This window comes from Bombina bombina, chromosome 4, assembly GCF_027579735.1.
Source record: "Bombina bombina isolate aBomBom1 chromosome 4, aBomBom1.pri, whole genome shotgun sequence".
Classification (NCBI taxonomy): Eukaryota; Metazoa; Chordata; class Amphibia; order Anura; family Bombinatoridae; genus Bombina; species Bombina bombina.
This window is the reverse complement of record NC_069502.1, coordinates 462,556,860-462,569,938: the sequence shown is the minus strand read 5'-3', so window position 1 is coordinate 462,569,938 and position 13,079 is coordinate 462,556,860. Positions and strand designations below refer to the sequence as shown.

The 13,079-nt window shown below is 43.0% G+C and overlaps 1 protein-coding gene across 1 annotated transcript in view; it reads right to left on the bottom strand.

Annotated features, from left to right (window-relative positions):
• The window catches only part of EIF4G1 (eukaryotic translation initiation factor 4 gamma 1), a gene marked incomplete in the record, with an annotated part of 460,856 nt that overhangs the window by 254,367 nt on the left and 193,410 nt on the right, over positions 1 to 13,079 (bottom strand). The window contains 1 exon segment of the mRNA XM_053710345.1: positions 3,054 to 3,173. Coding sequence (XP_053566320.1) covers positions 3,054 to 3,173 — 120 coding nt within the window.

The window sequence follows — 13,079 nt, the reverse complement described above, 5'->3', positions numbered from 1 at the left end:
GCAACAGGTTTAAACACAGGCTTGATTCTAACTAAAGCCTGATAAAATGCCTGAACGTCTGGAACATCTGCCAGACGCTTAACTAGCTGACAATCCTTTTTCCAAACCTTCTTGGAGAAAAGATATCGTAGCAATCCTGACCTTACTCCATGAGTAACCCTTGGATTCACACCAATAAAGATATCTACGCCATACCTTATGGTAAATTTTCCTGGTGACAGGCTTTCGTGCCTGTCTTAAGGTATCAATAACTGACTCGAAGAAGCCACGCTTTGATAAAATCAAGCGTTCAATCTCCAGGCAGTCAGCCTCAGAGAAATTAGATTTGGATGGTTGAAAGGACCCTGAAGTAGAAGGTCCTGTTTCAGAGGCAGAGACCATGGTGGAAAGAATGACATGTCCACTAAATCTGCATACCAGGTCCTGCGTGGCCACGCAGGTGCTATCAGAATCACCGATGCTCTCTCCGGCTTGATCTTGGCAATCAGTCGAGGGAGCAGAGGAAATGGCAGAAACACATAAGCCAGGTTGAAAGACCAGGGCGCTGCTAGAGCATCTATCAGTGTCGCCTTGGGATCCCTGGACCTGGATCTGTAACACGGAAGCTTGGCGTTCTGGCGAGACGCCATGAGATCCAGTTCTGGTTTGCCCCAACGATGAATCAGTTGTGCAAATACCTCCGGATGGAGTTCCCACTCTCCCGGATGAAAAGTCTGACGACTTAGAAAATCCGCCTCCCAGTGCTCTACACCTGGGATATGGATAGCTGATAGGTGGCAAGAGTGAATCTCTGCCCAGCGAATTATTTTTGAAGCTTCTAACATCTCTAGGGAACTTCTCGTTCCCCCTTGATGGTTGATGTAAGCTACAGTCGTGATGTTGTCCGACTGAAATCTGATGTACCTCAGAGTTGCCAACTGAGGCCAAGCCTGAGTTCCAGAATATTTAATGGAAGGAGAGACTCCTCCTGAGTCCACGATCCCCGAGCCTTCAGGGAGTTCCAGACTGCACCCCAACCTAGAAGGCTGGCATCTGTCGTAACAATTGTCCAATCTGGCCTGCGAAAGGTCATACCTTTGGACAGATGGACCCGAGATAGCCACCAGAGAAGAGAATCCCTGGCCTCTTGGTCCAGATTCAGTTGAGGGGACAAATCTGTGTAATCCCCGTTCCACTGACTGAGCATGCATAGTTGCAGCGGTCTGAGATGTAAGCGTGCAAACGGCAGTATGTCCATTGCCGCTACCATTAAGCCGATTACTTCCATACACTGAACCACCGAAGGGCGCGGAATGGAATGAAGAACCCGGCAGGAATTTAGAAGCTTTGATAACCTGGACTCCGTCAGGTGAATTTTCATTTCTACAGAATCTATCAGAGTCCCTAGAAAGGAAACTCTTGTGAGTGGGGATAGAGAACTCTTTTCCTCGTTCACTTTCCACCCATGCGACCACAGAAATGCCAGTACTATGTCCGTATGAGACTTGGCAATTTGTAAGTTTGACGCCTGTATCAGGATGTCGTCTAAATAAGGGGCTACTGCTATGCCCCGCGGCCTTAGGACCGCCATAAGCGACCCTAGAACCTTTGTAAAGATTCTTGGGGCTGTAGCTAATCCCAAGGGAAGAGCTACAACTGGTAATGCCCGTCTTGAAAGGCAAACCTGAGAAACCGATGATGATCTTTGTGTATCGGAATGTGAAGATAAGCATCCTTTAGATCCACTGTAGTCATATATTGACCCTCCTGGATCAGTGGTAGGATGGTACGAATAGTTTCCATCTTGAACTACGGAACTTTGAGGAATTTGTTTAAGATCTTTAGATCCAAAATTGGTCTGAAGGTTCCCTCTTTTTTGGGAACCACAAACAGATTTGAGTAAAAACCCTGTCCCTGTTCCTCCTTTGGAACTGGATGGATCACTCCCATAACTAGGAGGTCTCGTACACAGTGTAAGAATGCCTCTCTCTTTATCTGGTGTGCAGATAATTGTGAAAGGTGAAATCTCCCTTTTGGGGGGGAAGCTTTGAAGTCCAGAAGATATCCCTGGGATATAATTTCCAACGCCAAGGGATCCTGAACATCTCTTGCCCACGCCTGGGCAAAGAGTGAAAGTCTGCCCCCTACTAGATCCGTTCCCGGATAGGGGGCCGTTCCTTCATGCTGTCTTAGAGGCAGCAGCAGGCTTTTTTACCTGCTTACCTTTTTTCCAGGTCAGGTTTGGTCTCCAGACCGTCTTGGATTGAGCAAAAGTTCCCTCTTGTTTATTATTAGAGGAAGTTGATGCCGCACCTGCCTTGAAGTTTTGAAAGGCACGAAAATTAGACTGTTTGGCCCTAGATTTGGACCTGTCCTGAGGAAGGGCATGACCTTTTCCTCCAGTGATATCAGCAATAATCTCCTTCAACCAGGCCCGAATAGGGTCTGCCCCTTGAAGGGAATGTTAAGTAGCTAAGATTTTGAAGTCATGTCAGCTGACCATGTTCTAAGCCATAGCGCTCTGCGCGCCTGTATAGCAAAACCAGAATTCTTAGCCGTTAGTTTAGTCAAATGAACAATGGCATCAGAATAAAAGAATTGGCTAGCTTAAGGGCTCTAAGTTTAGCTATATTTAACCACTCTCTCCTACAACGTCCTTGCTTGTTGAGAGTTGCAAGAGAATGACTGGGTATGACAGTTAGGGAAGGAGCTATATTACAGCTCTGCTGTGGGTGTCCTCTTGCAACTTCCTGTTGGGAATGAGAATATCCCACAAGTAATGGATGATCCGTGGACTGGATACACCTTACAAGAGAAATGATACAAAAGTGTACTTTTTTTGCACTTTATATGGTAGCTTTTACGTATATTTGGGTATTTCTACAAACTATAGATTTTTTTGACCATCTAAAAAACAAACAAAAACAAACAACAAAAGGTGTGATGTGTGGGTAACAAAGAAAATTAACTGAAATGGATGTTTAAGAGCAATAAGGGTGTGTAGCTAAAACCAGCATTAGCATAGGGGGTGGAATGACCTAGCAGTGTGGGGGTTAATAGTTTAATATACTTACAGGCCCGCGATTGCCTGTGGAAGGCCTTCCAAAGTTAGCAAAAGAAGGGGTGAAATCTGGCCCACAGTTCATACCAGTGAGGCGAGTGGGGTCCAGCGGTCGGAGAGGAGTCTTGTTAGCCTAAAGGGAAAAAAAAAAAGATATGTTTCTTATGAAAGGATGTGAAAAAAGTGATTTAAAAATAAAATAGAATTATGACCACTGTTACAATGCAAAATCACTTAGTTTGAATTTCAAACAAGTAGTAGATTTTTTTTATGACAAATTTCAAAGTTAGTTAAATTTTCCGTTCCAATGCATCATCATGTAACAGCCAGTCAATCACAAAATGCATAATGATAATGGAAGTGAATAGGAAAGTTGTTTATAATTGTGTGCTCTATCTGAATAATGAAAACAGAATTTATGTTTACCTGATAAATTACTTTCTCCAACGGTGTGTCCGGTCCACGGCGTCATCCTTACTTGTGGGATATTCTCTTCCCCAACAGGAAATGGCAAAGAGCCCAGCAAAGCTGGTCACATGATCCCTCCTAGGCTCCGCCTACCCCAGTCATTCGACCGACGTTAAGGAGGAATATTTGCATAGGAGAAACCATATGATACCGTGGTGACTGTAGTTAAAGAAAATAAATTATCAGACCTGATTAAAAAACCAGGGCGGGCCGTGGACCGGACACACCGTTGGAGAAAGTAATTTATCAGGTAAACATAAATTCTGTTTTCTCCAACATAGGTGTGTCCGGTCCACGGCGTCATCCTTACTTGTGGGAACCAATACCAAAGCTTTAGGACACGGATGAAGGGAGGGAGCAAATCAGGTCACCTAAATGGAAGGCACCACGGCTTGCAAAACCTTTCTCCCAAAAATAGCCTCAGAAGAAGCAAAAGTATCAAACTTGTAAAATTTGGTAAAAGTGTGCAGTGAAGACCAAGTCGCTGCCCTACATATCTGATCAACAGAAGCCTCGTTCTTGAAGGCCCATGTGGAAGCCACAGCCCTAGTGGAAGGAGCTGTGATCCTTTCAGGAGGCTGCCGTCCGGCAGTCTCGTAAGCCAATCTGATGATGCTTTTAATCCAAAAAGAGAGAGGTAGAAGTTGCTTTTTGACCTCTCCTTTTACCAGAATAAACAACAAACAAGGAAGATGTTTGTCTAAAATCCTTTGTAGCATCTAAATAGAATTTTAGAGCGCGAACAACATCCAAATTGTGCAACAAACGTTCCTTCTTCGAAACTGGTTTCGGACACAGAGAAGGCACGACTATCTCCTGGTTAATGTTTTTGTTAGAAACAACTTTTGGAAGAAAACCAGGTTTAGTACGTAAAACCACCTTATCTGCATGGAACACCAGATAAGGAGGAGAACACTGCAGAGCATATAATTCTGAAACTCTTCTAGCAGAAGAAATTGCAACCAAAAACAAAACTTTCCAAGATAATAACTTAATATCACCGGAATGTAAGGGTTCAAACGGAACCCCCTGAAGAACTGAAAGAACTAAATTGAGACTCCAAGGAGGAGTCAAAGGTTTGTAAACAGGCTTGATTCTAACCAGAGCCTGAACAAAGGCTTGAACATCTGGCACAGCTGCCAGCTTTTTGTGAAGTAACACAGACAAGGCAGAAATCTGTCCCATCAAGGAACTTGCAGATAATCCGTTTTCCAATCCTTCTCGAAGGAAGGATAGAATCTTAGGAATCTTAACCTTGTCCCAAGGGAATCCTTTAGATTCACACCAACAGATATATTTTTTCCAAATTTTGTGGTAAATTTTTCTAGTTACAGGCTTTCTGGCCTGAACAAGAGTATCAATAACAGAATCTGAGAACCCTCGCTTTGAAAAGATCAAGCGTTCAATCTCCAAGCAGTCAGCTGGAGTGGGACCAGATTCGGATGTTCGAACGGACCTTGAACAAGAGGTCTCGTCTCAAAGGTAGCTTCCATGGTGGAGCCGAAGACATATTCACCAGATCTGCATACCAAATCCTGCGTGGCCACGCAGGAGCTATCAAGATCACCGACGCCCTCTCCTGATTGATCCTGGCTACCAGCCTGGGGATGAGAGGGAACGGCGGGAATACATAAGCTAGTTTGAAGGTCCAAGGTGCTACTAGTGCATCTACTAGAGTCGCCTTGGGATCCCTGTATCTGGACCCGTAGCAAGGAACCTTGAAGTTCTGACGAGAGGCCATCAGATCCATGTCTGGAATGCCCCACAGTTGAGTGATTTGGGCAAAGATTTCCGGATGGAGTTCCCACTCCCCCGGATGCAATGTCTGACGACTCAGAAAATCCGCTTCCCAATTTTCCACTCCTGGGATGTGGATTGCAGACAGGTGGCAGGAGCGAGTCTCCGCCCATTGAATGATTTTGGTCACTTCTTCCATCGCCAGGGAACTCCTTGTTCCCCCCTGATGGTTGATGTACGCAACAGTCGTCATGTTGTCTGATTGAAACCGTATGAACTTGGCCCTCGCTAGCTGAGGCCAAGCCTTGAGAGCATTGAATATCGCTCTCAGTTCCAGAATATTTATCGGTAGAAGAGATTCTTCCCGAGACCAAAGACCCTGAGCTTTCAGGGATCCCCAGACCGCGCCCCAGCCCATCAGACTGGCGTCGGTCGTGACAATGACCCACTCTGGTCTGCGGGAGGTCACCCCTTGTGACAGGTTGTCCATGGACAGCCACCAACGGAGTGAGTCTCTGGTCCTCTGATTTACTTGTATCTTCGGAGACAAGTCTGTATAGTCCCCATTCCACTGACTGAGCATACACAGTTGTAATGGTCTCAGATGAATGCGCGCAAAAGGAACTATGTCCATTGCCGCTACCATCAAACCTATCACTTCCATGCACTGCGCTATGGAAGGAAGAGGAACGGAATGAAGTATCCGACAAGAGTTTAGAAGTTTTGTTTTTCTGGTCTCTGTCAGAAAAATCCTCATTTCTAAGGAGTCTATTATTGTTCCCAAGAAGGGAACTCTTGTCGACGGAGATAGAGAACTCTTTTCCACGTTCACTTTCCATTCGTGAGATCTGAGAAAGGCCAGGACTATGTCCGTGTGAGCCTTTCCTTGAGGAAGGGACGCTTGAATCAGAATGTCGTCCAAGTAAGGTACTACAGCAATGCCCCTTGGTCTTAGCACCGCCAGAAGGGACCCTAGTACCTTTGTGAAAATCCTTGGAGCAGTGGCTAATCCGAAAGGAAGCGCCACGAACTGGTAATGCTCGTCCAGGAATGCTAACCTTAGGAACCGATGATGTTCCTTGTGGACAGGAATATGTAGATACGCATCCTTTAAATCCACCGTGGTCAAGAATTGACCTTCCTGGATGGAAGGATTGTTCGAATGGTTTCCATTTTGGACGATGGAACCTTGAGAAACTTGTTTAGGATCTTGAGATCTAAGATTGGTCTGAACGTTCCCTCTTTTTTGGGAACTACGAACAGATTGGAGTAGAACCCCATCCCTCGTTCTTTTAATGGAACAGGATGAATCACTTCCAGAAGATAACCTTGGGAGACTATTTCTAGCGCCCAAGGATCCAGAACATCTCTTGCCCAAGCCTGAGTGAAGAGAGAGAGTCTGCCCCCCACCAAATCCGGTCCCGGATCGGGGGCCCGCATCTCATGCTGTCTTGGGAGCAGTGGCAGGGTTCTTGGCCTGCTTTCCTTTGTTCCAGCCTTGCATTGGTCTCCAGGCTGGATTGGTTTGAGAAGTATTACCCTCCTGCTTAGAGGACGTAGCACTTGGGGCTAGTCCGTTTCTGCGACAGGGACGAAAATTAGGTTTATTTTTGGCCTTGAAAGACCTATCCTGAGGAAGGGCGTGGCCCTTGCCCCCAGTGATATCAGAGATAATCTCTTTCAAGTCAGGGCCAAACAGTGTTTTCCCCTTGAAAGGAATGTCGAGCAATTTGTTCTTGGAAGACGCCTCCGCTGACCAAGATTTTAACCAAAGCGCTCTGCGCGCCACAATAGCAAACCCAGAATTTTTCGCCGCTAACCTAGCCAATTGCAAGGTGGCGTCTAGGGTGAAAGAATTAGCCAATTTAAGAGCACGAATTCTGTCCATAATCTCCTCATAAGAAGAAGAATTACTAATAATCGCCTTTTCTAGCTCATCGAACCAGAAACACGCGGCTGTAGTGACAGGGACAATGCATGCAATTGGTTGTAGAAGGTAACCTTGCTGAACAAACATCTTTTTTAGCAAACCTTCTAATTTTTTATCCATAGGATCTTGGAAAGCACAACTATCTTCTATGGGTATAGTGGTGCGCTTGTTTAGAGTAGAAACCGCCCCCTCGACCTTGGGGACTGTCTGCCATAAGTCCTTTCTGGGGTCGACTATAGGAAACAATTTTTTAAATATGGGGGGAGGTACGAAAGGTATACCGGGCCTGTCCCATTCTTTATTAACAATGTACGCCACCCGCTTGGGTATAGGAAAAGCTTCGGGGGGCCCCGGGGCCTCTAGGAACTTGTCCATTTTACATAGTGTTTCTGGAATGACCAGATAATCACAATCATCCAAATTGGATAACACCTCCTTAAGCAGAGCGCGGAGATGTTCCAACTTAAATTTAAAAGTAATCACATCAGGTTCAGCTTGTTGAGAAATTTTTCCTGAATCTGAAATTTCTCCCTCAGACAAAACCTCCCTGGCCCCCTCAGACTGGTGTAGGGGCCCTTCAGAAACAATATCATCAGCGTCCTCATGCTCTTCAGTATTTTCTAAAACAGAGCAGTCGCGCTTTCGCTGATAAGTGGGCATATTGGCTAAAATGTTTTTGATAGAATTATCCATTACAGCCGTTAATTGTTGCATAGTAAGGAGTATTGGCACGCTAGATGTACTAGGGGCCTCCTGTATGGGCAAGACTGGTGTAGACGAAGGAGGGGATGATGCAGTACCATGCTTACTCCCCTCACTTGAGGAATCATCTTGGGCATCATTTTTACTAAATTTTTTATGACATAAATCACATCTATTTAAATGAGAAGGAACCTTGGCTTCCCCACAGAACACAATCTATCTGGTAGTTCAGACATGTTAAACAGGCATAAACTTGATAACAAAGTACAAAAAAACGTTTTAAAATAAAACCGTTACTGTCACTTTAAATTTTAAACTGAACACACTTTATTACTGCAATTGCGAAAAAGTATGAAGGAATTGTTCAAAATTCACCAAAATTTCACCACAGTGTCTTAAAGCCTTAAAAGTATTGCACACCAAATTTGGAAGCTTTAACCCTTAAAATAACGGAACCGGAGCCGTTTTTATATTTAACCCCTTTACAGTCCCTGGAATCTGCTTTGCTGAGACCCAACCAAGCCCAAAGGGGAATACGATACCAAATGATGCCTTCAGAAAGACTTTTCTATGTATCAGAGCTCCACACACATGCAGCTGCATGTCATGCTGTTCTCAAAAACAAGTGCGCCATACCGGCGCGAAAATGAGGCTCTGACTATGATTAGGGAAAGCCCCTATAGAATAAGGTGTCTAAAACAGTGCCTGCCGATATTATTTTACAAAAAATACCCAGATTAAATGATTCCTCAAGGCTAAATATGTGTAAATATGATCGATTTAGCCCAGAAAATGTCTACAGTCTTAATAAGCCCTTGTGAAGCCCTTATTTACTGTTTGAATAAAAATGGCTTACCGGATCCCATAGGGAAAATGACAGCTTCCAGCATTACATCGTCTTGTTAGAATGTGTCATACCTCAAGCAGCAAAAGACTGCTCACTGTTCCCCCAACTGAAGTTAATTCCTCTCAACAGTCCTGTGTGGAACAGCCATGGATTTTAGTAACGGTTGCTAAAATCATTTTCCTCATACAAACAGAAATCTTCATCTCTTTTCTGTTTCAGAGTAAATAGTACATACCAGCACTATTTTAAAATAACAAACTCTTGATTGAATAATAAAAACTACAGTTAAACACTAAAAAACTCTAAGCCATCTCCGTGGAGATGTTGCCTGTACAACGGCAAAGAGAATGACTGGGGTAGGCGGAGCCTAGGAGGGATCATGTGACCAGCTTTGCTGGGCTCTTTGCCATTTCCTGTTGGGGAAGAGAATATCCCACAAGTAAGGATGACGCCGTGGACCGGACACACCTATGTTGGAGAAAGTTTAATTTTGACTTGTGTTCCTTTAAGTTCTCAAAAACTTTAACATGCCTGGAGAAAATAAGGGACTAGAGTGAGAAATGATTTCAATTTAGTGTTCATCCCATTTTCTTGACATTTATGACCTGTCATTTTATGTCAGAAATAGGGATTTAGTAGCAAGGTTATTAGAGCTAACACTAGCAAGTCTGAACAGAGAGACAGATCCTAAATTAAGATCTTAAGATACACAAAGGAAGGAGGATAACAAGAGCAAGAGGGCTAGTGGCAGGCACTGCAATAGCCAAACAGGCGCGGAAAAAAATATTAAAAAATGAAAAAACTTTAATAGGAAAAATATATAAAATACATATAAGGCTGAACACAGAGACAGGGGGGGACAAAACAAGTATAGCCTGACACGTTTCGCGCCCTCTAGTCAGACTAGAGGGCGCGAAACGAGTCAGGCTATACTTGTTTTGTCCCCCCCCTGTCTCTGTGTTCAGCCTTATATGTATTTTATATATTTTTCCTATTAAAGTTTTTTCATTTTTTAATATTTTTTCCGCGCCTGTTTGGTTATTGCAGTGCCTGCCACTAGCCCTCTTCCTCTTGTAACTACTAGCAATTTTGAGTCAATCGCAGGCTACGGGCACTCTGCCAGCTAAACTCATTGGAGGATTTCACTCTCATTTGCCGGTTCCGGACGCAGCTACACCGCGCTTACCCTCCGTGATTGGAAGGAGGATAACAACCTGTAGAAAGAACCATCAGATCTGTGAGCTAAGACCACCATAGGCAGAAGGGTGCAATGAGAATAGTGTGTATCTTGTGCAGGACTCAAGCTCAATATGTTTGGGGGTAAAATGGACAGAAATAGGGCTGCAACAACTAATTGGTAAGAATGATCATAAAAATAGTTGTCAAAGAATCTCATTATCAATTAGGTGGTCAGCGATTAGTTGGTTAATTGCACAGCACCAGCTGCTTCAATCCGATGAACTTCTGCACATGGTGTTGTGCAAACATTTTTATTTTATTTTTTTCTATCCGATAATTCGGATGATTATTGTCCGATTAATCGGATAGAAAAAAAAAAGATTAAAAAATAAATAAATTCAATTTTTTTTTGCACAATCTTAGTTGCAGTAGATCATCAGATTAAAGCAGCTGGTGCTGTGCAACTGACCAACTAATCGCTGACCACCTAATTGATAATGAGATTTGTTGAAAACTATTTTTATGATCAAACTTACCGATTAGTTGTTGCAGCCCTAGATAGAAAGCACTTCTGGGGATGGAATACTTGATGGCTAAGGCAGTCCACTCCACCGTTGTTCAATCTTAAAATGTGAATAGCAGCACACATCATGCAAGTCAAGATCCTGGTGACTTACCAAAGGAAGACTTAATGTGCCATCCTGAATCATAATTTTTTTTTTTTTTTTTTTTTTTTAAAAAAAGGTAATAGAAGGAAACACCCATTGCATTCTCAATGCACAACCACACAGCACATTATGCAGACCATAAAGTGCTATAAGACAGTAAAGGAAAAACTGCCTCCCTGGTAGGTCACACCACTTCCACTCAGTCACCGCAAACTACATTTACCCACCAAATAGCAAGCGCTCCCCAGGGTGCTGAACCAAAAATGGGCTGGCTCCTAAGTATACATTCCTGCTTTTTCAACAAACAAACAAAAGGTATCAAGAGAACAAAGTAAGATTAATAGGAGTACATTAGAAAGTTGCTTAACATTGCATGCTCTGATTCAGGAAAGAAAAAACCCATCTTGAATCGGTAAGATGTATATCAATCATAAATGTTTACCCTTTTCCACCTGGGTCATTTCTTACACAGACCTTAAAAGGGACTTGAAACCCAAAAATTCTCTTTCATGATTTAGGTACATACAATTTTAAACAATTTTCCAGTTTACTTCTTTTATCAAATTTGCTTCACTCTCTTGGTATGCTTTGTTGAAGAAGCAGCAGTGCACTTCTGGTTTCTAACTGAACACATGGGTGAGCCAATGACAATCAGTAAATATATGCCACCACCAATCAGTAGCTAGAACCTAGGTTCTTTACTACTCCTGAGCTTTCCTAGATAAACCTTTCAGAGAAGGAAGCAAATTAAATATTATAAGTAAATTGGAAAGTTGTTTTAAAATTGTATGCTGTTTAAAATTATGAATGTATAATTATGACTTTACTGTCCATTTAATGTCATATCCTTCACATAGCTGTCCTGGTGTAGCCAGGTGGTTACATCCCCTGCATTGCAAGCAGAAGGTTGAGAGTTCAAATCCCCTTTTTCACAAGGATCATCATCAATTGCTGACCTTCCTTCTGGTCTAGCTATAAGCTCCACGCATCTTCACAAGGGTATTGGGAGCCTTATAGGCTGTAAACACAGCCCAGGGCATATCATTAACTCCTCTTAGCTTTAGCAGTATATCATACTTAAAAGTTCTTATCTATCCTTCAGGAGGCACAGTGGGAGGAGGAATATCTGTTCCAAAAAGCTTCCCAACTCCAGCTAAAAAGGTTTTTTGTTTCTAGGAGTCAGACTCAGTAACAATGCGCCTTTTTTGACAGAACCTCACAGAAACAAGCTTCAGTAGACATCTTCAATGTACTTTTCTCCAACTGTAGCACAATGCACAAAGGTAGTAGGGCTTATGGTAACGGCAACAGATGCAGTTCCGTTTGCCAGCCTTCACTTTCGGCCTCTCCATCTGTCTATGTTCAAGTATTTCGGGATTCATTGGTTTCCTGGTGGATGGAAAGTCATTTGGGGTGTCTTCAGCTTTTATGCACTATAAGTTGTCCACAGCCATCAGTCTTTGAAGAAGGTTGAAGAAGAGGTAAGGGAGGGGAAAAAATAAAAAAAATAAAAGGGGGAAGGGGCTCAGATGAGGAATGGGGGAGTATGGCAGACTGGGCCGGGGGGGCGAAGGTAATATAGGCTAAGGAGGTTTGAGGAACCATGCGTTCCAGATTGTCCAGTATTTGTCCATACAGTCAGTCCCGTTGAAGAAGCCCTTCTCCATAGAGGCTAGATAGTCAATAAATTGTGTGACCTAATCTACATTTGGAGCCTCTAGTTGTTTCACCAGGACATTTTTAATCAGTTATTTGCCTTATGCAGCCTGTCAGATGTAGATCTTATGGCTTTCTTTCAAATCAATTATTTTTTTGTGCTAGTCCAAGGATCCAATGGCTCAAATGAAAAATGCCCTAGTGTGTCCATGTAACTTTCAACTAGCTAATCTGTTGCAGGTATTGTTGCCAAATCAGGAGTCTGCATCAGTAATCCGATAGCTCCAGCTTGGCCATACAGGACATAGTATGCCATTGTGGTCCAGATGTCTTCTCTCCATGGCTCTTCCTTAAGATGATAAGTCTTTCTCAAGCCTCCCCTTTTTGTCCACTCAGATCTCAAATTTTTAACTTTAAAAGGGACTGTCTAGTAAAAAACAAACTTTCATGATTCAGATAGGGCATGTAACTTTAAACAAATTTCCAATTATTTTGTTTCATCAATTTTGCTTTGTTCTCTTGGTATTCTTAGTTGAAAACTAAACCTAGGTAGGCTTATAAGACTGTTTCTTAGCCCTTGAATGCTGCCTCTTATCTGAATGCATTTTGATTTTTCACAACTGAAGGGTGTTTGTGCATGTGTGCCATATAGATAACCATTGTGCTCACATCCATGTAGTTACCTAGGAGTCAGCACTGATTGGCTAAAATGCAAGTCTGTCAAAAGAACTTAAATTAGGGGCAATCTGGCTTTGTGTGTTCTTTCCACAAAGTCAGCCTAAATTCTAGGAATTTGAATTTAGTTCTTTCAGTTCTGCAAAGCCCTCATTTTGTTCCTAAGTTCTGCATAGA